The sequence below is a fragment of the Gasterosteus aculeatus genome, chromosome 4 (genome assembly GCF_964276395.1).
Source record: "Gasterosteus aculeatus chromosome 4, fGasAcu3.hap1.1, whole genome shotgun sequence".
In the NCBI taxonomy this organism is placed as follows: domain Eukaryota; kingdom Metazoa; phylum Chordata; class Actinopteri; order Perciformes; family Gasterosteidae; genus Gasterosteus; species Gasterosteus aculeatus.
The window spans coordinates 4,438,907-4,464,449 of NC_135691.1; the positions used below are offsets into that span (position 1 = coordinate 4,438,907).

Consider the following 25,543-nt stretch of genomic DNA (forward strand, 5'->3'; position numbering starts at 1 on the left):
TTATGCCCTCGCTTTAATATTTAAATCCAACCTGTGTTCCACCTCCAAACTGCAGGCCTACATCCGAGTGCTGGACATGAACGAGCATCGCCCCGTCTTCCTGAAGCCGCTCTACGAGGTGAGAGCCCATCCGGTCGGTTTCCATGTGATGATTAGAGCTGGCAGACGTACAGCAGCGATGCCCCGGAGGACATTCTTTACAGATCATCCTGGGCGTGTCACAGATGCATCCAGGTGCATGAAGCATCTGTAATCACAAGAATAAAAGTCCTAAAGGGATGGTTTGTCACATTATGCATTAAGAGGGGATTATGTAGCATGCAGGCAGAGCTCCACTAATTTTGACGTTGTAATAACACTGAAGCTTTTAGAAAGGTCTTTAAAGTTTTGAGGATTATCATCAACTTCTGCGGGAATGCTTTGCTGTATTCATGAGGAGGTCCAACAGGCTGGTACAAGGCTGCGGTTCTTTTCATAATCACAGTCATCAACGCGTCTCAAATTGTAGCTCTGACAGAACGTTTTCCTCCCCTCAAAATCTTTTCTGTTGTTCTTTTATGTGTTATAAAACTCAAAGTATTCGGTTTCCAAGGTAATTTTTTTCCCAGTGTTTTTCTTTCCCCCCATCAACTCTAACAACACCTCCCCTCCCCGTCTCCTGCTGTGTGCCTCACTCTGCGCCTCAAGGTGAGGGTTCCCGAGGACACGTCCCCGTGGAAGGACGTCCTGCAGATCAGCGCGCAGGACGCCGACATCAACAGCAAGCTGGTGTTCTCCATCCACAGCGGCCTCCACCCACTCAGCACCAAGCTCTTCCACCTGGACCCCAAGAGTGGAGTACTGGTCCTGACGGAGGAGCTCGACTACGAGACGATCTCCGTTCACACGCTCGTTGTCATGGTAACGACTCAGCTATCTCAGTTGAATCTTCTGAGGTCTTGTGTTGAAGGTCATAAGAGTGTTTCAACTATGAAGGAATATGCTTTGTATCTGTGTTGGAGCTTAAAGTTCTCTGCAAAGTTTGTTTTGCTCTCTGAAAACAGCAAACCATAAATCTAAAATTTGTCAAAAATGTTTAGTTACAATTCATGCAAAATAAATGATTAATGCATATTAGTCTATTTGAATTGTTTTTTTAAAATATGTTGCATTTGAATTGCATGTCTCAAAAAGCCAAACTGGGTCATATATTAGAAGAAGAATCGGCCTCAGAAGTCTCACTATCGTAACATTTCTTTGCTCCACTTCAGGTGCGTGACCAGGAGATCCCGGTGAAGAGGAACTTTGTGAAGGTGGTGGTTCACGTTGAGGACTGCAACGACCACTCGCCGGCCTTCCTCAGCCCCCGCTACGAGGCCAGCCTCTCCAGCTCGGCCCCGACAGGCTCCGAGGTCATCCGGGTCAAGGCCCTGGACAAGGACGTGGGCAGCAACGCCGACATCAGCTACTCCCTCAACTCTGGTGAGCTTGCACATTCATTCAACTCCACATAATCACAAGTGGGAGCTGCCGCCATTTTCTAATATAAACCGCCGGGAGCTGCATGCGCAACCGCAGGTCCGAACGGTTGGGGGGGGGGGACGCCAAAGTCGTTACTCCCCGACGGACCGCACCTGACGCCGTGGGTCGGACGTGGCCCGCGGGTTGGAGTTTGAGACCCTTGGCTTAGACGGTTTAAGTGCACAGCGACGCCTTCACTCATTGTCAAAAACAAAACTACTTTGAAAATCTCATATAATCTGTATTCTGTACAATAGAGGTAAAGCAATGAGGATTTTTGAACCATATTCAAATATTGAACATTTTAGGAAGGAATAATAGATGCGAGACCAATACATGTATATGGTCAAGAACCGCAAGGTAAAAAGAAAGACGCAGCAACATTTCACAGGGCGTACCAGGAAAGAAATAATACGATTGATTACCAGTAGCTCATTTCTCTAATGCAAAATTTCGCCTTTTCTCCCTGCAGGGAATATCGACAACGTCTTCTCCATTGACCCGCAGTTGGGCTCCATCAGTGTGGTCAAAGCTTTGGACCTTCAGCCTCAGGACCGGTTCCACTTGACGGTGAAGGCCACCGATCAGGGATTCCCTCAGCGCAGTGACCTCTGCTCCGTCCACGTCCTCCTCCGCGTCTCCGACCACACCCCTCCTGCCTTCTCCTTGGATGAGTACCTGACGGAGATCAGTGAACTGAGCACCCGCGGGACGCCGGTGGTCACCGTCTCAGCCCCCAGCCCCGCCGCTGTCCATTATGGGATAGAGAGTGGCAACCTCAATGGAACGTTCCACATCAACCCACTTACTGGGGTTATTTCAACCCAGAAACCCCTTGATTTTGAGAACTGTGCCTCCTACAAGCTCAAAGTTGCTGCCTCCACCACGGCCGGAGCCTCGTCCAGGACCGTTGTGTACATCTACGTGATCGACGAGAATGACAACGCTCCCGCGTTTCAGCGGCAGGTGTACCTGGGGCAGGTCAGCGAGTCGGCTCACATGAACAGCATGGTGATGGGAGACAAAAACACCCCTCTGGTCATCCAGGCCTCGGATGCAGACAAAGATTCTAACTCTGTGCTGGTGTACCAGATCCTCGAGCCTGAGGCCCTGAAAGTCTTCCAGGTAGACTCAAGCATGGGCACCATCTCTTTAATCTCCCCAGTTGACTACGAAGGCAAGGCCGAGTACCACTTCACCGTGCAGGTAAAGGACTCTGGGGAGCCCCCGCTGTACGCAACTGAGCCCGTCAAGGTCACCGTTCGCGTCCTGGACCTGAATGACTGCCCACCACAGTTTGCCGCCCCTGTGTACGAGCAATCCATCATCTCCCCGGCCGTTAGAGACACGGAGGTGGTGCGCGTCACAGCCCACGACGCAGACTCGGTTGTCACATACAGCATCGCCGAGGGGAATCTCCACAATGCCTTTTCAATTCACCCCGATACTGGAGTCATCACCGTGAGCAATGTGTCAGAATTCAGGCCTTTTTACGAGCTAGTTGTCAAAGTGTCCGACGGGCTCTACAAAGACTCAGCTACTGTCAAAGTAAACGTGACAAACCTCACAGCGAGCGATCTTGGATTTGAGCAGACAGTATATTCAGCGAGTGTTTCTGAAAACCTAAAGACAGTCAGAACTTTGGCAGCACTCAAGGCTAAGGGTTGTTTTCTAAATGAGCCTCTTATATATTCTATAATCAACCCGGTGGGGAAGTTTGTAATCTGCCAGACATCCGGGGTTCTTGAAACAACTGGTATCCCCTTTGACCGAGAGGAACGGGATGTTTATGACGTGTTGGTGAAGGTAGAAGACACGAGGACACCGGCTAGGACGGCCACCACCCAGGTCAAGGTCTTCATAGATGACGTCAATGACAACGCTCCACAGTTTCTTAACTTGCCTTTTTCAATGATGATTTCCGAAACCTATGAACCAGGAGACGTCTTATATCAAGCAACTGCCATCGACGGAGATCTGGAAGAGAATGGCTCAGTCGTCTACTCACTGGAGGAGGACTACGACCTCTTCAGGATAGATCCCGACATAGGCGACGTGTCCCTCAAAAGGCCTCTGGACTTTGAAGCTCTTAGTAAGTATGTGTTGACGGTCTTTGCCACAGACGACGGCGAGCCCAGCCACAGCACGATGGCACAGCTCAGCATTCAAGTGAGGAACCAAACCAACCCGGTTTTCCAGACACTTCTGTACCCGCTGAAAGTCCCTGAAAACGTTCCCCCATTCACCACCATCTTACATGTGCAGGCCAGGAATCCGGAGGGCTATCGGCTCATCTATAACCTTGAAGAAGAAAACGCTTCACGGCACTTTCACATTGATTTCAAAACCGGTGTGTTGACTGTCACAGACCCGCTCGACTACGAGAGCCAAACCATGCACGTGTTGACAGTACGCGCTACCGACTCCGTGACCGGCGCTTTCTCGGAGGCCTCGATTGAAGTGGAAGTAGAGGACGTGAACGATAACGCGCCAGTTTTCTCTAAGCTAACGTACACTGTGTCCATTGAGGAGGGGCTTCCAATCGACACATCTGTGATACGACTTTCTGCCTCTGATCGGGACTCTGGCAGAAATAAAGATCTAACCTTCCAGATGGTGAAAGCGGAGGCTAACGAGACGGATTTCTTTGAGGTAGACCCTCTCAGCGGCTTGATCGTGACAAAACAAGTGCTGGATCATGAAAACACAAAACACTTTCATTTTAAAATTAAAGCCACTGACAATGGAAGCGTTCCTCTTAGTAGTGAAGCCCAAGTCTTCATAAATGTCACCGATGTCAACGACAACCCACCAGACTTTGTGAGCTCCCAGTATGACGTCTCTCTGGACGAATTGGCAAAGTGTGGCCACGTAGTCATCAAGATCCAAGCTTCAGATCCGGACCGCGGGGACCTGGAAAACCTCAAGTATAAAATCCTCTCAGGAAACGAAGGCCGCTACTTCAACATCAACGAATCTTCGGGGATCCTCTCCTTTTCCAATGTCTGCAAGAGGAATCTGGATCCTTACTACAACCTGACGGTGTCCGTGTCCGACGGAGTGTTTCAGAAAACTGCACCAGTGAATATTGACATGATAAACAGCAACAGGCATAGTCCGCACTTCAAACAGAGCGTCTACGAAGCAGAGCTGGCTGAAAATGCAGAGTCGGGAACTCGGGTGATCCGACTAGCCGCCATTGACCCTGATGACGGGCCTTACGGCAGTGTTGACTACACCATCATAAACAAACTTGCTGATGAGAAATTTGCCATCGACATTGATGGCCAGATAGTTTCAACGCAACCGTTGGACCGAGAGAACCCGGCCCAGAGGGTCATAGCTATCAAGGTCATGGCTAAAGATGGCGGCGGAAGGGTGGCCTTTTGCACGGTGAAGATTATTCTCACGGACGAGAACGACAACGTTCCTCAGTTCAAAGCATTGGAGTACCAGGTCTCCATTCAGTCAACTGTAAATAAAGGCTCCCCCGTGATCCAAATCATGGCTTATGATGCGGACGATGGCAAAAACGCAGACGTCACCTACACTGTAGATGAAGCCGATGAGGTGGCCGATGACGTCATCGAGATCAACCCCTTCACCGGCGTCGTGAGTGTCAAAGAGAGCCTCGTCGGGATGGAGAACAAGATCTTCCACTTCAAAGTCATAGCTCGCGACGGCAGCCTTCCGTTCTATAACTCCACGGTCCCCGTTCAACTCAGAGTGGTTCCTCCTGAGGTTCCTCTTCCGAAGTTCTCAGAGCCCCTCTACACCTTCTCAGCCGCAGAGGACATCCCCATTGGGACAGAGGTGGGCTCGGTACGGGCGGACTCTGATATGCCCCTCATTTACAGCCTGGTGAACGGGAACACTGTGGAAAGCAACAAAGACAGAGTGTTCGGTTTGGACAAAGAGAGTGGAACTTTGCTGTTGCAGAAGACCATCGACCACGAAAAGACAAAATGGTATCAGATCGACGTGATCGCTCAAGGGAGCCACAACGGGACCGACGTTGCGTCTTTGGTGTCGGTCAACATTGAAGTCCAAGATGTGAACGACAATCAGCCAATGTTTGAGGCGAACCCATACAGGGCCTACCTGGCTGAGAACATGCCGGCTGGAACCACTGTTATTCAGGTGAGAACGTTTTAAGTTATTATTGGTGGAACTAGCTGATTGCCACTCTTACTTGCAGATTGAAAAGTCCAATCAGCTAACTGTGTCCTGGCCACCAAAGTAGCAATACAAATGTATGGGTTATAAGATATATTATAAGTATGGGTTCTGAAAAGTGAAGCTAAAGCTTCATGACTTAAAGGGGAATCCTCTCTACTGGCTCCTCTGACATGAGAAAATTAATCTACTTCTGTTTTGATTTATTCCCTCAATAAACATTGTAAGGATGAGTCCATGGTCTCAATCTCTAGTTCCAAGTCTTCTTAGATACAGTATGGTGTTCATTTAATCAGTAAATGATGCTAAAGCAGGGTATGCATTTTTGTTATTCTAATTCAGCGTATTGCTTAGCGAGGCTTAAAATACGGTGGGCTACTATCTTCTAAAGCAAAAAGATGAATCTCTCCATTGAGACAGCAAACAGGAGTATTTCCTAAAAAGAAAACTGACCCACAGGTGACCGCCAACGACCCGGACACAGAGACCAACGGCCGCGTGACCTACAGCCTCGAGCCTCTGCCCGCTGACGCCGCCAAGGACGCCACCGGCGTCTTCTCCATCGACGGAGACAGCGGCTGGATTACCGCCGTGCGGCCGACGGACTGCGAGGCCGCCAGGTTCTACCGGTTCAACGTGGTCGCCACGGACCACGGCGGGGACGTGGCGCTCTCCTCCAGCGTCCAGGTGGAGGTGACGGTGACCGACGAGAACGACAACCCGCCCGAGTTCTCCAAAGCCGCGTACCACGGCTCCGTGGTGGAGAACAGCAACCCGGGCCATGTGATCATCTCCATGACGACCACGGACGCCGACGTGTCGCTGGAGAACCGCCTGGTGACGTGTTACATCACGGGTGCGTACGTTTGAGCGTGCGTTAGTGAGTTTGTTTGCAGTCACGGAGTGTGTGTGTGTGTCCGTGTGTGTGTGTGTGTGTGTGTGTGTGTGTGTGTGAGTGAGTGACAGTGTTGCTCAAGCACATCCTTTATGTATCGTGTATTTGTGTGTTTGGGATCTGAAGAAAATGTGATTCCACAGATGATTTCCTCACTGTGCTGCAGGTCGCTCATGTCATAAAAGCGTTAATCCCTGCGATAAATGTGGCCAACATTATTGTTGTTAACACATGTATAATGTAACATTATTGTTAAGACATTAATGTGGGACTTCAAACACAGCCGTTAAATGATGGACAGTTGAGAGCAAGTGCACGAGGACAGGACACAGCAGGAAGAGTCGCTAGTTCAACATGTTCCACCCGGTGGAATTCTGCCTCCAAGATGATCAAATGTGTGTAGTTTTGTGTTTAAAATAACAGTAACAATTATACAACAGTGTCTAAAATACACACTTTCTAAAGTACTCATTACTTTTAAGATGTAGTCTTTACAAGAAAAACAAACATTCATTAAAAACAACATTGTAACAACAACAACAACAACAACATTCATTAATCGCCATTAATCAACATTAATGAATTCCAAAATGTGCGATTAATTAGTTAATTTTTTAGCATCTTTTTAAAAAAAGCCAACCTCTCAGTGCAGACCTTCACACCACTTTAAAGAACTCAAACCGTTTCCTTCTGGGGGTTGAAGCTCCGTCAGCCTACGTCACCTGCTGCCACACAGGTGGTTCCCTGATTGTGCTGCAGCACCCCGACTGATGACAGACAGTTTCCATCTCAGAGTATAAAAGCTTGTAAAAAAACTAATAAATAAAAAGTACACGGATCAGTCAGTCCAATAATGAAATTCACCAAGAACACAGAAATTCTTAAATTATTCATCGGTAAAAGCAGGTCATCTAAACTCAATGTCAAAGTTTCTGTTTGAATGAAACAGGAAAACTGTGAATTAAACATATCTATATTCATCAGAGACACAATAATAAAAGTAAAAACAACACAAATCAGCCATGACTTCTGAATCCTGCTCACGTGACATCGATCTCCGCAAAGAATACCGAGTAACGCTCGGCTCTCCATCTGGTCCTGCAGACGGAGACCCGCTGGGCCAGTTCGCCATCATCCAGGAGGACGAGGGCAAGTGGGGTTTGATCTCCAAAGAAGCCCTGGACCGAGAGACCAGCGACCGATACGCGCTCAAGGTCACGGCCACCGACGGGCGGTCGGAGGCTCGGGTGGTCGTGGATCTCCACGTCCTCGACATCAACGACAACAGCCCCCAGTGCGGCGAGGTGAGGGCGGCGACACGCCGGCTTTCAATCATTGGGGCCGATAAAGATTCTCGTTAGTTACATCAGTGTTTGAGTGGCAAAAACTTTCTGCAGTAAGTTGACGGTGGATGGAGTGAGAAGAGCTTTCCTCCCCAGCTCCGAACCCCCTCGTGTGCTCTCGTATATTGTGTGGAGCACCAAGGTCAGCCATAACAGAACTGAGCGCAGTGCACCCGACTGCAGCGTCAGCACTCGTCATTCATATTTGAAAAACAGTCAATATTAATTCCGAGAGGAGCCAGAAGTCAAGTTTCAGAGGGTCTTTACATTTTTGGAAGGTACGGCATTGAACATCTTTTAATGTGGTTGACTTTTAATTGAAATTAAAAACTGAATATATATTCTACTTAATTTCAACCAATAGAACTTGTTTCTAAACATTTCCCAACCGATGCTTCCTCTTGGTCACCGGAGCCGTACGGTTTTATTTATGCACGACTTCTGCAGAAAAGTGCAGTGCGAGCGGCGGGTTTGATTGTTTTTATCCCCCTCCCGTCCCAGCTGGTGTACACAGAGGCGGTGATGGAGAACTCGCCCTCCGGCATGTTCGTGCTAAAGGTGTCGGCCTCGGACCCGGACCTGGGATCCAACGGTCAGATCTCCTTCACCCTCCACGGCCACAACGCCGACGAGTTCCACCTGGACCAGCGCACAGGTGCGGGCTCACATGACACGGGTGCTTCCCTCTTTGAGTGTTTGAGTAGGTAATACCATCAGCACTCAGAGGAAATTGTGCACGTCACGTCTGTCACTTTTTTTCTTTTCCTTTGATTGCTAAGATAATAAAACACTGCATCGCACTGCTTCTTGTATAAACATGTAAAGAATAATGTTCAAGTATTCATGAGGTATGTATGATAATATTGACAGCAATAATAACCAGAATATTGTGGTATTTGAACATCTTCAAGCTTAAAAAACCCTGTATTTATTGACTCCGGTGTCTCATTCATCGCTCCTCAGGTCAGCTGTTCACTCGGGCCGCGTTGGACCGGGAGAGGGAGGTGGAGTACAACGTGGTTGCCAAGGCGACTGACGGCGGCGGGCGGTCGTGTCAGGCCGACATCCGGCTGACCGTTCAGGACGCGAACGACAACGCGCCCCGCTTCTCCTCCAGCCACTACGAGGTCACCGTGTTCGACAACACCACCGTCAGGACCCCCGTCGCCGTGGTGTACGCAACGGACCCGGACACCGGTGGGTTGTGTGGAAGAGTTTTAAGAGGCCGCAGAGGGCATTGTAACGTTTCCTCTCAGGTTAGAACACGCCGGCTCAACAAGTCCACAGTACCAGCGACTCCTAACTCTCCTAAAGCCGAACACACACACAGGCGCGCCTTTACGTGTGTGCAGTGTATTAATTCTAAACATAATGAAAGCGTTTCCCAGCAGGCTCTGCTTTCGTAATCCCCCGATGCCTCTCCACTGTGTCACCCAGCTGTGCTATTTGCTCCTGCAGAGACTTTAACCCCTTAATGCTTGCTTGCATTAACCGCTTGCTCTAATTTTTAATTGACTAGCTTCTGTTTGGTGATTCATCTAGTGCCAGTTTTTAATTTCTCAAAGATACTTTGGTTTAGTACCAAATTCCTGACGGCCGTTGCCACTCAGCGGTTTGTCTCGAGAGCCAGTCAGCAAACGATAGCAGGCAGACTGGATAAGCTAAGTGGGTGGACATCGTTTTATGTGGTATCATTGCAAAGTACCTGCAAAAACAAGCATGTCCCCTCCTCACATCTGACTCAAACGGACGGAGCCTCCATCCGACCCTTCGACTGCCGACTCCTCAAGTTCAAGGTGCGTAGCGCGCGCAGAAATCTGTCTACCGACCAGTAGACCGGTAGGTGATTTTGGAGACACAAAAGCCCGGTCGGTGTGTGTGTGGACTCCAGCCAGGCCAGAGGACGCCGCGATGACATCGGGGGTTTATTGTTCCAGTGCGCCGTCGGGGGGGGGGGGGGGGGGGGAGCATGCTCCTTTTGAGCGGTAAAATATGAGACTCCCCCAATCCTCCCGGTTTCTGTAACTGCTAAACAGCACAAGTCGCTTTTTTTCCTCCCCTTTGTTGGTTTAGTCATGTTTTCCTTTCTGCTTCTACTTTGTAATTTTAACTTTTTTCTCTCAAACAAATTAGTCCTGTAATTTGTGTTTCAGCACACGTTTTGTTTTTTTCACTTCAGTTTTCTAAAGATCTGAACAAATCTGAACCCGTCTCTCTGCGCCGGAAGTTTGCTGACGCAGTTTGATAGAAATTTCAACTGCTGTGTTGGAATGTTTTATTCATGCGCCGGCTTTGATCTTTCGTTGGGTTTCTCTTGGTGCAAACAGTGAAGTCCGATAAAAGTGAACTAAAACCGACAGTATTCCCTCAGCTGAAACCCTCCGTAGTTCAGTCAGTGTGTGTGTGTGTGTGTGTGTGTGTGTGTGTGTGTGCACGTGTGGTAGTGTTCTCTCCAAGTACGCACACACAAACACACACACATGCACACACACCAGAATGATCACAGTTCACACAAGAAGATCAATACTGATGCACACAGAAACCCACTCATACAAATGTTGTGCGTGTACAAAGACTAATGCACACACATGTTTTTGTTTGCACTGAGATGGACACATTCAGACAGGTAGACACACACGCACACACAGACACACACAAACACACGCGCGGAGCAGGTAGGGAAACGGGAGTAGACCGAACAGGTCAGCCGCTCCTTCAGATGTGCTGCAGCTTGTCCTCTTTCTCCACTCAGACAAGTTTCTCACAGACAACAATGAGTAACGAGCTTTTCTTTTTTATTTGCTTAAGTAATTGAATAGAAAAACATGGTCTCTACCTGCAGGGTTCCCAAAGGGCACAGACGTGAATACAGATCTCTCTTTGTGGTCATTTTTAACTTTAATACGCAGTAAATAGAATGATTTGTCAGTAATATACGCCATGTATTTCCTTACCGTCCATCTCGGGTTCATTCAGAATGAAACTGGTGTCGTCACATTGTTTCTTTCTTTTTTTTTCACACAGGAGCAAAGAGAGACAATGACCGATCAACAGTTGAGTCACTGCTTCTCGGGGAAGCAGGATTTGAAGTGTTGCCCTTTAACCACAGCGCCATCTTTGGGATGATTAATTTGCTAAAGTCTTCAGAACAAAAACAAAATTTCTCCTCGAAAACTTTCCAGATCACCTTTTTGTTGAAGCTCCGTTTGAGATTAAATGTTGACCTTCGATTCCAAAACTCCCGTAATTATCCTTAAACATCCTTTGCAACGTTTACAGCTTGTTATCTCGTTAATATGCAGATTATATTTAATGGGTGGGAAATTACAGCCACTTACTGCCTTTGACATGTTTGGTTTCATGACCTTATTCTGAATTACAATAATATTCCTTCTATGCTGTTTGAAGGTTGATAATAACAAATATTCCCGTTTACACGCAGCAGTGCGTACGCCGATGAAAACGCCTCCCACACACCGGCACGTCCTCTCGCTTTCAAAAAGTCCCACAAACAGCAGTCATATTACTATTTGAATAACAGACAGGCAGGCAGTGGGCTGAAAAGGTCAATTACAGTATTTCACCATCCTGCTGCCTCCTTGATCTCACAACTCAAGGTTCAAAACCATTGAGTTTATTCTAGAATGTATTACTATTTTAATGAAACGTTTATTGCAATTTGTGGGATGTCAACATATATTTTTTTAAATGTCAGCATAAACACGTGGAAATAATCTTAAAAGCAAAATGTTGGGTGTAGAAATAAACTTTAGCGGACACGGATGAGTTCATGGAGATCAATACGTAACACGAGTCAGGCTTTTCCCCGAGGGAAGGAGGACAAACCGTGAACGGACTGGACGAGAGCTTGAGGGGGAGGGAGACTTATCCGTGTCACAGGTGATGCTTCCTTCCTCATTCGGCTCCGTGCTTTTCATCGGCGGGGGGCCGGTCTGTACGCCGCACTGATGCTGGTGCTCTGCCGCCACGAGCACGAGAAAATCAAGAGACATTCAAATGCAGTCTGCCGGAAATAGCAGGATGTAGTATCACGCTCTAATGAGCACTTTCACGTTCCCAAAGGAGGCAAAAAACTAGTTTGATTGCATTCGTTGCTTGCATTCGAGTTCTGACATTTTTTGAGTGGAGAACATCAAAAGAATTATTCCTTTAAGATTATTCTGAATAATCTTAATATCAGTTTTTATGCAAAACGCGTGCTGCTGGTACTGGACTCGCTTGTGGTGGACCTGCTCATGTTGCACTAGTCACCGCACTAGTTGTGTGGATAGAAATCCCTGCGGATACGTTGATTATTTGCCATCTTAATCCCTTTTTTGATGGTTTAACATCAACAGATGATGTGCGTTTACATTTTGTCCTCACCTTCACTCATAAACACACCCTGCAGGGATGTGGATGTATGTTTAAATGTTGTATAACTGCTTTGTTTCCCCTCTCAATGAAAAGAATGGGTGTCTTGTGAAGACAAGTCTGTGAAGGCCAATACACAACAAATAAGTCACATGACTGAAACCAATTAGATGACTTATCCCCCCCGAGCAGTTCGAGTCTCCTTTCTCTCAGTTTTATTTTCCTGGCTTTGATTTTCACTCCTATGTGAAGTTATGAAAGTGGCTTATTTGGGCTGAGAATAAAATGGCATTGATGAAATATAATTTCAGAAAAGTTGTTTGTGTTGTCACTTATGCAATCACGGAGGAGAGAATGAGTTTTTCACAGCTTCTAGCTGATAACAACGATGCAGTTTTGCCGATTTGTTTAAAGAAAAAATGTGGTGTTTTCTCAAATAATAGTTTTATTTAATTTTCAATCGGCAAAAAGTGTGTCCATCCTCTCCTCCTGCAGGTATAAACTCCGAGGTAAAGTACTCCCTCCTGGCGGGCGACGGCGGCTACTTCTCCCTGGAGGAATTTTCCGGGATCCTGCGGCTGGAGCGACCTCTGACCCCCGACGCCCCGGCCACTTTTGAGCTGAAGGTGAAAGCCACCGACCGCGGGCTGCCTCGTCACCTCTCCTCCGTCGCGGTCGTGACGGTGGACGTGGTCTCCCTGGACGACTACCAGCCCGTCTTCCTGAACTCGGAATACACCGCTCAGCTCCCAGAATCCCTGGCGGTGGGGTCGGAGGTGCTGAGCGTCTCCGCCCTGACGAGGGATGGCGGGGGGCCGGATGCCATCGTCTACCGGATTGCGTCCGGCAACGAGGGCGGGCGCTTCCTGCTGGACACACAGACAGGTTGGAGAGTGTTTTCTACTTTTATATAGATCATAGGAAGGCTGTCGCCCAGATGCATGGAGTCTGGCGGTCATGCGGCCGCCATCTTGGATTGTACAGAGGTTACCATAGATCAGCTTTAGCCCCGCCCTAAAGCATCCCCTGCTCTATGGTCTGTTTGACACTAAAAGGACCATCATTTACTAAATGAACATCATCCTGTATTCAAGGAGGCTTTAAACTAGAGATATAGACCATAAACTCATTTTCTCGTAGGCTTCCCATCATCTTCACATCTTCCGCCGCAAACTAAAGACACACCTCTTCAGACTCTACCTCGACTAAAGACTAACAAATTGTAGCACTTAAATTGTACTTGTAACGTCACTCATCTATAGAAAATTGTAAATTGGCTTATTTGAGGAAATTGCACTTTCTTGTTTCTTGTTCTCCTGAGTTTGTACCCTATGGTTGAATGCACTTACTGTACGTCGCTTTGGATAAAAGCGTCAGCTAAATGACATGTAATGTGATGTAATGCGTCCATAGGACCAGAGGAGTCACTAGACACTTCACTGGACAGAATGCAGGTTTTAAAACAGTTTGCAGACAAGAGGTTGATGCCTGGTCAGTGTGCGGTTTGGTGCTGGACTGGCAGCGTGTGGCTATTAAAGCTGATATATATATATATATATATATATATATATATATATATATGGTACTTTCTCGCTGAGGAAAGAAAAAAGGTAAAACAGATAAACAAACACCAGGCCGGTGGAGATCTACTTGAAATTGATGAAGCGAGGTGCTAGCAGCGTGTTGGAGGTGCAAATAATTCACTGATTCACTGACGGATGTTTAGTGTGTGGGGGGGTCGGGGGGGTTTCACTGAGCACCTTTTTTCTTCTGTCTTAACAATGTGGTTCCGCAGACTGGCTGGCAGCCCAAGGAAACACTCACACACTAACACACCCACACACTCACACAGTGGTGGAAGTGAGACAGTGGAACAGAGACGCTGGGAGATAAGAGGGGACGAGCTGGTGAGTGAGGGATGACATGTGGGAGCCGATGCGTGACTTTGTAGAAGTCCGTCTGATTTTTACTGGCAAAAGAAGACAGGAAGCGGAGGGAGGTGATGAAGCCGGACAGAGGGAGGTTTTATCTAAAGGATAAATAATAATGATAAAAGTATTTCTGATGGTTTACTATTCTGAGCATTGTTCTTTCTTCATCTCTTTTAAAAGAAAAGACTGCTAGAATTTTAAAATTCCCCGGCTCTCCGCTGCAGGACCATTGGTCCCTGCTGACCAGAAGTCCTTTTTCTAAAAATTCCTTAAATGATTGATCATTTGTTCTTTAAAGAAGTTGGTAACAAATACCAACTGCAGGGTCTTGAAGATCAAGGCGACAACTGCAAAACTTTTTTCTGGGAAGGAAAAAGCAGGAGGTCTTTGAAAAGGTGTGACAGATACAATTTTTTAATTTTTTGAAAGACGTCTATGAGAAAATGACTCTACTTCCCTCTTGATTTATTCCCTCAGTAAACATGAGTTCATGGTCTCAATCTCTAGTCTTACAATACAGCACAATGTTCATTTAGTAAATTAAGGTCATGACCATTAAGGTCAGGGACCATTAGGGAGAGGGTACATAGTGTGACATACCATAGGGGATGTCACACTATGTCTTGGGACATACGTGGTATCTGTGTTGGACTGCACAGACTGCTTTGCGGCTTTAGACCACCGCAACCGCTTCTAGTTTTTTTGCGCTTGTCCGAACTTTACCGTCTCTTCTCGCAGGCCTGCTGACCCTGGCGGCCCCGCTGGACTTCGAGGTTTCCCGGGACTACTACCTGTCCGTGGAGGGGAGTCGCGGAAAGTCGTCCCTCAGCGACGTCGCCACCGTCACCGTCCACGTGACGGACCTGAACGACAACGCGCCGGTGTTCGGACGGGGCGACTACAGCGCCGAGGTACCGGAGGACCTCACGCCGGGCGGCCTGGTGCTGAAGGTAAGGGCGCAGGGTGACGGAGGGGACGCGGTTTCAGGGTTCGTCCACACGGGATGCACGTTCAAACTGTAGCTGGAAGCAGTTTTTACCGTATACTGTGTATATATAAATACGTATTTACACACACACACAGAAACAGTATCGGTAGGATGGTGTTTGGACCACATGCAGTTATGTACATTTACACGTTACGAACTGTTGTGAAGGCTCGTCGATTCTCCCCAGGGGCCGAGCAGGAGGCCGAGGGTGTGTAGAGAAGTGGTGGAAGTGACAGTTACAAAGGGATTCTTTAATACATGCACGCACACACACGCGGCGCTGTGACAACACGTCGGCCTTCATCTATCAGCAGCTCAGCGGCTGGCTGATGGCCACATTCCGCCCACTCGGGGGCCCGGCGCCTCCATCTTTCTGTTTTCACCACTCGACTGCGACACCGTAAAACATTTGACATGTTTTAAAGGCTCTGAGGGAGTCTTCCGTCACGCCATCAAGCCGTGAAGAGAAAAGCAAGCTGAGAACGTGCTTTTATGGTCAAGTCTGACAAATGAATCTGTGGCGGCAGATTAGCTCGGGTCTTGTCACATTATCTCCACGGGGAGGGCATCCGCGTCTTGTTTTGGTCCATCGCCTTTTAACGTCTTTCACATCCAACCGGGAGTTTGTTCTAGACGATGTAGGTAACCACGACCCCTGGGCCTACTTTACCAGTGTGTCTGTTGGGTGCTGTTCCGGGTCAACGCCTCCCTCTCTCCACCTCCCAGGTGACGGCCAGCGATCGGGACGGCCCCGTCAACAATCTGCTGCGTTACTCCATAGTGAGCGGAGATGCCCTGCAGCAGTTCTCCATTCACCCTCGCAGCGGAGAGATCACCGTCCGCACCTCGCTGGACAGAGAGGAGGTCGGCCTGCGTCTGCGTTCGCGGTGATTCAAAATGCACGACTGGAAGAAGAAAAAAAAAAGGGCCCAATCGACCACCTCCGTCTCCTCCGCAGGTGCCTCACTACTCTCTGACGGTGCAGGCGGCAGACGAAGGGGACCCTCCTCTGTCCTCGGCCGTCCTCATCGCCATCTCGGTGGCCGACGTCAACGACAACGCGCCCGTCTTCTCCCGGGTCAACCACAGCCTGCTGCTGCAGGTAGGACAGGAGCAGGCTCATTACAGCCGCCTGCACAGAGGCACAGCGGACCCAATGGCCCGATGCACGTCGCGATTGGTCAAAAAGCTTCTGAGCTCTAGTTCTTGCGTGTGTGTTAAAGCAGGACTATTGATCTTAAATAAAAATGAATTCTGGGGATTCGCTGAAGTCGACGCGGTAAAAATAAGTCCGAGGTCACCCCTCAGCTTCAGTGTTTTTTATCTGTTTTTGCCACCAAACCCTTCTAACGGAGGTTAAATGGAACTACTTTGTAGTACTCACTTCATCAATTACATTTCGTAAATGATAAAAAATGGTCCACAAGGTTTACTAGAAGACTCTGCTGTGTGTCTCTACTGCGTCTCAACATTTAGAGAGGCCTTTATATCAAAACATCAGATGTTCATACCAACAAATCATAATAAACTTCCACACAGAGCGGCTTTGAATGCTGTTGACTGACATAACTTCCTCCTGAGTCATTCTGTCATTTAAAAAGTTGAATGCAAAGGTGCTGCAGGATCCCTTTTTGTTGTTAAAGTTCCGACCACGGCCTCACAACTGAATCAAAGGGACGAGCGTCGTCCCGTACGGTCAGAGGTCTTCCATCTGCTGTGGGGAACGTGAATCCAACCCTCTTAACATTCCTCTCACTCTGACAAAGCCGTCCTCTTAGTGTGCTCAGATTGAGATTTAAAAGACACCAGAAGTGAATGTTTTAGCCCATCGCCTTAAAACTGCTGCCCAAAGCAGGCTGTACATTTTTTTAGATTGATTACTTCGTTCCATTAATGTCAGCGGGCGCATGAAAGTTCCCACACGGAGATCTTGGGATAGGTAATCCATCACGGGGAACCATAAGAGAACTTCATTATGTGCAGTTGCCAAGGAGCATTTTTCAAACCTCTGAACTTTTAATGTTCGGAGCTGCTGAAGATCGATACGCTACGTTGTTGTACAATGTTAGAACATTGGAACCAAAAGATTAAAGTGTCTGGAAACGTGAGTGAGAGTTTGTAGAGCACAAAGTATTTAGAAGATTTTAACTCAGTGCAGATCAGTGACTGAATTATCATATGAATATGATGACATTACAGCTTAAGGCTGCAGCCTTCTCGCTCTGAGCCGAAGCATCATCGAATAAACACTTTGAAAAAGGATAAATCCTGTCAAAACTTCAATGAAGTGGAAAGAATCGGGGCGACAACACTGATCACCTAACAATGCGCCACGGTGGAGAAAGGCCAGCAGGTGTGTTGAGGTAGTTCTCCTCTGGAGTATAATTAACCTTACCTGGTGTGTCGTGCAGGAGGGCGAGTCGGTCGGCAGCGGCGTCCTCCAGCTCGTGGTGACGGACAGAGACACGCCCAGGAACGGGCCGCCCTTCTCCATCCACATCGTCAGCGGCAACGAGGACCGCCGTTTCCACGTGGACCAGGGGGGCCTGCTGTCGCTCGCCGCGCCGCTCAGGAGGAAAGTCAAGCCCCACCACCAGCTGAAGATACAGGTGATCCACGTGCACCTGTTTTTACTTCCACGTTTCACCCGGCGCAGAACTGGAGTGATTTGGTGAATCCGAACTGACCACTCGGACCGTCGGCTTTAGCTGCACCCGGGAGAGAGACGAGGTTTAGCGAACACAAGTGTTTATTCTTCACGTCCGGCTGGTTGAGCTGACGTCAGGGTGCAGATCAATGCCCCGTCTTTACCCCCTGGATCCATAGCAAGGTGTCCCCAAAACAAGGCTTGTTATAGAGAAAGTTTTCAAATCCGCTGGAAATACAAAGGTTATACGAGGTTACGGCTTTTAAAGATTTACAAGACAAACTCAACTTATTTCTAGTGCAGCTGAATCAGCATAACAGTGGATTGCCGTTGCTTGGATTTACTGTTGGCTGGATCAAATGTTTTGGGATTTAAAACTGCTGAATTAAAAGCTTTAAATGCATTTTTTTTTTAGCCGCTCAAATTCCAAAAGGTCCAGACGCAGCGTTTAAAGTTTTGTCTTTATAGCAAAGCAACAGAACAATTAAACAGCTTTTCTTCTTATTTCCTAAAACGCTCGTTATCTCGAGTGTCCCGCTGGGGAAACAAACCTGCGAGCGCGGATCTGGAGGCCGACCGGCTGGATTCGCCAAACAAATAATGTCCTGGCTGTGATCTTTGCGTCTCACGCCGACTCCTCTGCTTTCGCCCGCCAGGTGACGGACAGCGGCCACCCCCCCCTCTCCTCCATCTGCGTGGTCAACATCAACGTGAGCGAGCAGAGCAAGTACCCCCCCTCCGTCGTGCCCCTGGAGGTCTTCGTCACCACCTCCGGCGGGCCGTTTGCCGGCCGGCTCGTGGGTCGGCTCCACGCCTCCGACCAGGACCCGCAAGACGTCCTCGCCTACCGCCTGGCGCCGGAGCACTCGGCCGGGGGCCGCTTCTCCGTCGACGTCGCCGACGGCAAAATCTGGGCGGACGAGACCCTGGGGGAGGGCTCCTACTCGCTGAACGTCAGCGTGACGGACGGCAAGTTCAGCGCCTGGACCGGGGTCAGAGTTCACGTGTGGGCGGCGGGGCAGCGGGCGCTGGACTCCGGCCTCACGCTGCGGCTGGGCGGGTTGTCGCCGGAGGAGTTTCTGGGGGACCACTGGAGGGGCCTCCAGCGCAACCTGGGGGAGGCGCTGGGTTTGCCCAGGCAGGAGCTCCACCTGGCCAGCCTGCAGCAGGTACCGGACTCCCGGGTCCTGGAGGCCCTGCTGGTCTGGAGGCCTCAGAGGGGAGGAGCCAAGGCTCTGCCGACCAGCAAGCTCGCAGGTGAGAGATCGATTAGCGATACGCGATACACGATGGACTGTTTGAGATGTTAAACCCGCTTTGCGTGGCTGAACGTTGGTGGCTGACGTTAAATGAGGCAGACGTAGCCGCGCCTGAACACATCGCTAATTAGTTAGTCACCTGCGTTTCTTCCTCCTCTTCATTTGCGCACGCCGCATGTCGGGAAGTCCCGTGAGATGAATGTGCAGCCCTGAAACCCCCGACCCCCCCCCTTTGACGCAGGTATCTTATCGGACATCGAGCACTCTCTGGGCCTCAGCATCCTCGGGGTGAGCCACAACGGCTGTGTGGGCGCCGGCTGCCCGCCGCGGGGCTGCAGGAACGCCGCCCGGCTGACGGCGGAGCGAGTGAGCCACTTCACCACCGCCAGAGCCGGTTACATCACCCCGGGCCACGCCTGGGAGAGCGTCTGCCCCTGCAACGGTACGCCTGGTGGGGGAGGAGGGGGGGGGGGGGCGGGGGGGGGGGCGAGGAGGTTTACGCGGGTTCCGATGCGGCGGCGGAGTTGGAGACTGAATTTTAGAAGCAAAACAAAAGTTTAAGCAAGTGCAAAATAAATTCTCTTAAATAAAACACAAATAGATGACAAATAAGCAATAAAAAAAGAATATCGTTGTTATGATTAGGATTCATTTTGTTCTGGTCTCATGTTGCCAGGCCCCCACTGGGATGTGGCCTGATGTGTGAGTTGAAATGTTAAAAAACGTCGTTGCACTTAGAAGCTTCTAACATGTGAGATCACCGAATGGAGGTTTCACAATGACAGAGTTGATATTCAGAGAACATTTATTGAAACGCGTCATCGTTCAAAGATGTTTCGTCCTTAATCTGAATCACCTTCCCCGAAATGAACAGAATTTGTTTTTAAATCTTTTATGATGTTTTTTTTCTTCTTTGAAGCCTTTTAAATCGTTGGAGGTTAAATCAAAAGCATCTGCAGTTTTTCTGTGACGTAATCACCCAGAATGCACCGTGTGATGCTCATGACCACGCTGACGAACAGTATTCAAGCGAGGCTGTGGAGTATTAGTTCATCTATTTGTTAGTTCATGCAAGAGATATCAAGAGATACCAAGAGATACGAAGATCAAGATTTTATCTCGCCAGTGTTTAGTTCTAAGTTAAGGTTAATTTTAAAAAGAAAAGAAAAGCGATGCCAATCTCGTCCTCTGTTGCTTCTGTCTGCTGCAGAGTCGGCGCTGAGGTTCGATGGTAAGTCCTACCTGAGGTACCTCCACCAGATGGACGAGGACCGCCTGGACTTCAGGCTGGCGCTGCGGTTCAAGACGCTGCAGGAGCACGGCCTCCTTGTGTCCGCCGACGGCGCCCGCGACCAGGGAAGCTTGCAGGTATTCGCCCCTCTGAAGAGAAGACGATGCATTTGCTTTTGAATCGTTGGCGGCAGATGTTTCTCCTCGCGATTGTTTCTTTTGGTTCTTGCCGGATGTGAAGCAGCGCTAAACCAGACGTGGAGTTTTTTGTGTATTTCTGTACTCAAACCTGGATGCTAATGCTAATTTCCCAAAGTCCTTATCAAAGTGTGTTCGCATGTCGATGCGTGGTGATGCTAAAAAAAAAACTCTAGTGCTGAAAGCCAACGAGGCTGTCTGACAGCAAGGTAAAGAGGAGAAAACATTCGACACAAAGCAAACACCTAACGCGATATCGACCGCTCAGGGCCTCTGATGTCCACGGCAGTTCGGCAGCAGCATTCATCTGAAACTTTCTCAAGGACAAAGCAGTGAATAAAACACTGTAGGTCAATCGGGGAACAACAACCAAAGGGGCGAGTTTTTAAATATCAGTTTTATTCTCCCCCGAGCTGGTGTGTAGTTTGTTTTGTTTTGCTGCTGCGTGCAGATTAAATCTCACTCCTGATTTTCCAAAGCCGTCGTCGTTCGACACTAATTTACTATGTCGGTCATGAAACGGGAGCTGCTGAGTGGAGTCGCTGGAGCGGAGCTTTAAAATCCAAAATATCACCAGCTCAGATGCAAAGATTCAACCAAGTGTTCCCCTTTGCTTTAATCATCCCAGATTTTAATATTTAATTTCCTGCTTTAGGCCAGCAGTCATATATATATATATATATATATATATATATATATATATATATATATATATATATATGTGTATATATTGTCGAGGGTAAAGGAAGAATCATCGGTGTGACACAACAAGAGGTCCCCCGTATGGAATTCCACACGCGCGTTGGGGGACAATGACGGAGCGTCGTATTCTTTGAGAGACGTGAATAAATTAGGACTTTAGATGCAGCCGGAAGCTTCCCGTCCCGGGCTCTTCCTCCTCCGCGAGCACAATCCATCATTTTGATTCTCGGGTAACTTTGAAAAGCCTCCCGGGGTTCTGTTTCCACGGCTCGTGCATCCTAGAGTGGATCTCCAGTGACTGGAGTCACTGTGAGCACAAAGTCCTTTAAAGGTTTGTCGAGGTCATCGGCGGGGCTGTGTGACGGGTCCTTCGCCTGCCGTCTGCGATCACCTGGTAGAAGCTTCCAGAGGAGCAAGGCGCCTCGTGGCGGACTTCTCGAGAAGCGGATCTCATCGGCTCCATCGAGAGCCTCGTCTTTGAAAAGAAATAACGTTCCGGCCCACCGCGCAGAGACGACCACTAAAAGGGCCGGACAGCTAAAAAGTCCCCTTGTCTCTGCTTCAAGGGGCCGAATGTCTCTACAAAGGCAACGATAGCTGCAAACACGAGGTCCTACACCTGCATGTAAGCTGCAGATGCAGCACGGCCTCTTGTGTGTGTGTGTCTGTGTGTGTGTGTGAGCGCACACATCTCATACCAAGAAGAACACATTATTTATACACACAGTCTTTGTGTATCAGTCTGCGTGCAGGGCAGTGCTACATCTTTTTTTTTTAAAGCTGATTGGTGGAGCCGTGGCTCCCTGATGCTGCAGCGCTTCGGCCCCCGCGGGGCCCGAAAGAACGCCGCGGCGTTGCGTCTGTGAGACCGTCGGTGCGTCAAACCGATGCTGTCTCACTTCAAATACCCACCGAAGATCACACAGATGAAAAGAAAAGCAGCCGCCTTCAGGTCTGCTTTTCTTACTTTTTTTCTTTCGGCCTCTTTCCCGCGATGAGCCAAATCTTCGGATCGAAAGTCCAAGTCCATCTGCAGAACAAAAGGGATGAGAAAAAAGCTTGTCCTTTTCACACATGAATTAAAGAAGCAGCAGTAAAGCAGATCAATAATGCAACAATGGGGTTGATGCTTAGCGTTTTCCATTAGCAGACCTTCAGTGTTTTATATTTGACACGCAGAGACGTGAGCGGCTGACAGACGGCTCCAGCACGTTGTTTAAACTCTTGAACGTACTTTAACCAACTCTCCTCCTATCTCCACCATAACAACCTCCTTGACCCCCAGCCGTCAGGCTTCAAGGCCGTTCCACAGAGACTGCTCTTCTCGCTGTCTCAGAGCAACTCCACACTGCTAGAGCCGCCTCGCTCTCCTCTGTCTTCATACTTCTGGACCTCTCCGCTGCATTTGACACAGTCAACCACCAGATCCTTATTTTCTCCCTTCAGGAACTTGGTGTCTCAGGTTCTGCTCTCTCCCTCTCTTGTCCTACCTCGACGGCCGCACCTACCGGGTAACCTGGCGAGGATCTGTGTCGGAACCTTGTCCTCTTACTACGGGAGTTCCTCAGGGTTCCGTCCTGGGTCCCCTTCTCTTCTCGCTCTACACCAACTCTCTCTGCGCTGTCATTCGCTCGCATGGCTTCTCCTACCACAGCTATGCCGATGACACCCAACTAATTCTCTCCTTCCCGCCCTCGGAGACCCAGGCGGCGGCTCGGATCTCTGCCTGTCTGACTGACATCTCTCAGTGGATGTTCGCCCACCATCTGAAAATCAACCGAGACAAGACTGAACTACTCTTTCCAGGAAAAGACTCGCCGACCCAGGACCTGACGATCAACTTTGGGAACTCCGTGCTAACGCCCACTTTAACCGCGAGGAACCTCAGCGTCACAATCGACAGCCAACTCTCCCTGACTCCCAACATTACTGCGACAACACGATCCTGTAGATACGTCCTCTACTTACTGAAAGGGCTGCCCAGGTACTAATTCAGGCTCTTGTCATCTCACGCCTGGACTACTGCAACTCCCTCCTGCAGGTCTCCCTGCCACCGCCATTCGACCTCTGCAGCTCATCCAGAATGCAGCAGCTTGACTGGTCTTTAACCTTCCGAAATTCTCCCACACTACTCCACTCCTCCGCTCTCTTCACTGGCTACCGGTGGCTGCCCACATCCATTTCTAAACATTGGTGCTCACGTACCATGCTGTGAATGGATCGGGTCCAGCTTACATCCAGGACATGGTTAACCCGACATCCTGACCCGCACTCTCCGCTCTGCATCTGCAAAACTGCTCGTCCCTCCCTCACTGAGAGCAAAACACTCGACTAGATCACGACTCTTTGCTGTCCTTGCTCCGAAATGGTGGAACAAGCTCTCTGAAGATGCCAGGACCGTAGAGAGCCTTCATCATGTAATGTAATGTAAATGTTTCATTCAAGCGGCTGTATTTCAACGGAAAGACTCCCAACCTCTGAATGAAAAACTCAAATGAAAAACGGGGTTTAACAAACGCCAACAATAGCTTAACAATAGCCTTCTCCTTCCGAGCGTCTCCCCGCCCCCCCGGACCACCCGAATCGATTCCCCCTGGGGAGCAATTACACCAGCAGGTTGCTCTGATTCAACGAAGCGATGGATACGACGACGCACAACAATAGAACCTGAGACGCACACTAAACGCATGCATTTAGGTCGCGACGAGCCGTAGCGTGAACCTTGAGTTTGCGTTGACGGTTCCACTTGTTCTTCCAGCACATTGAAAGCTCCACATCATCGCTGACCCTTCGCTTCCCTCCCCAGCTGACCGACGGCGAGCTGCTCTTCAGGTTCAGCTGTGGCGGCGCCCCCCCCGGCTCTTTGCTGATCCGCTCCGATCGGCTGTCGGACGGCCGGTGGCACGACGTCCTGCTGGAGGTCAACTCCAGCTCCCTGCGCCTGACCCTGGACCGCCGCGACACCTCCTCCGCGCCGCTGGCCGAGCCGTGCCGGATGCTGAGCCGCCACGGCGCACTGCTCTTCGCCTCCTCCCCGGCGGGGGCCGCCGCCCCGGAGCGGAACTTCACCGGCTGCCTGGACGGCCTGGAGCTCGACGGGGCGCCGGTCCGAGCGGACGCCGGGGCGGCGGAGTGGGACGGCCCGGGGGGGCGGCGGGTGTTTGGGGTTTACCGGTGCTGCGGAGGGGCGGCGGCCTGCGAGGGCGACCCCTGTCAGAACGACGGGGTCTGTGAGGAGGACGCCAGCGGAGGTGGGTCCACTGGAGGGGGTCGTCTCACTCACTGATATAATGATGATAATGTCAGTCAGTGATGAACTCGCTGCCCTTTTCATGGGACTTATATTGACTTAAGACTAAACATAAAATAAATCCGTTTTTGCGAGGATTGGGGCCCAATGTTGGAAATCAATACGACAAAAATGTTGTCTTCAGGTTATAACAAATAGGCTGAATCAGTTCTTATAAAAACTGCAGAATAAACCCCCCCTCCTTACTTTTACTTAAACTCTGTTAGTAGGCTAAGAAAATGAAAACAATATTTGTTATCAAAACAGAGAAAGCGAGTTTTCTTCTTATTATTATTATAGTGTAAGGGCTTTTAATTACAATAAATACATAATGAAACACAGTCTCAGACTGGTTTAAGGCAGTCTCACTTCCCCATGGGGGTAAATCAGCTCTTCTCAAATCGGTTGATTCTCTATTTGTGTTTAGACGTAAATACAAAATGTCTGACGTAAAACATAAGTACTGACTGTTGGTACTTTGTGAAAAAACATTTCCAATAACTAGTTTGTAGCTGTTGCACGTTGTCTGTTGTTCTGCCCGCGCAGAGGAAAGCGGACTCCTCCCCTCTATGGATCAAAGACGCTCTGCATCGGGTTGACCTTTGCTCTGATGTCTCGCTGGAGGGGAGGACGAATGGCCCCTTTCCTCTCTCCTCTAAGACGTGCGGTGTGTTTTATTCTCTCTGCAGAGCTGCGCTGCAGGTGTGCAGGACCTCAGGGTTACATGTGCAGGTGCCTGCCGGACGCACGGTAAACACACGCACACGTTGAATTAATTCCCTACTTTAATCATTTACTGTGGTCTCAAGTCTTCTCCAGTACAGCATGATGTTCGTTCAGTAAAGGAGGGTCCATCAAACCGATGCATCAGGGCGGGGCTAACTTGTGATTGACAGTCCGTCATTCCGTCTCACAAGTGAAACCCTGTTTACAGAAATATTATCATGATGCCAACATGGCGTGCTAAATTGCATGCATTTGTGATTGGTCGTATTCTATTAGCAGGCACAC

General features: G+C 49.2%; 1 protein-coding gene across 2 annotated transcripts in view; it reads left to right on the top strand.

Moving 5' to 3' along the window:
* The window catches only part of fat2 (FAT atypical cadherin 2), a 53,434-nt gene that overhangs the window by 22,217 nt on the left and 5,674 nt on the right, over positions 1–25,543 (top strand). For both annotated transcript variants that reach the window (XM_040175315.2, XM_078101970.1), the window contains exons 8-25: positions 56–118; positions 688–900; positions 1,251–1,461; positions 1,973–5,640; positions 6,136–6,532; positions 7,676–7,875; positions 8,416–8,569; positions 8,878–9,111; positions 12,784–13,173; positions 14,958–15,169; positions 15,934–16,071; positions 16,166–16,309; positions 17,619–17,816; positions 18,511–19,111; positions 19,355–19,555; positions 20,324–20,481; positions 24,050–24,494; positions 25,222–25,282. In XM_040175315.2, coding sequence (XP_040031249.2) covers positions 56–118; positions 688–900; positions 1,251–1,461; positions 1,973–5,640; positions 6,136–6,532; positions 7,676–7,875; positions 8,416–8,569; positions 8,878–9,111; positions 12,784–13,173; positions 14,958–15,169; positions 15,934–16,071; positions 16,166–16,309; positions 17,619–17,816; positions 18,511–19,111; positions 19,355–19,555; positions 20,324–20,481; positions 24,050–24,494; positions 25,222–25,282 — 7,688 coding nt within the window. The remainder of the gene's footprint in view (positions 1–55; positions 119–687; positions 901–1,250; positions 1,462–1,972; positions 5,641–6,135; positions 6,533–7,675; positions 7,876–8,415; positions 8,570–8,877; positions 9,112–12,783; positions 13,174–14,957; positions 15,170–15,933; positions 16,072–16,165; positions 16,310–17,618; positions 17,817–18,510; positions 19,112–19,354; positions 19,556–20,323; positions 20,482–24,049; positions 24,495–25,221; positions 25,283–25,543) is intronic.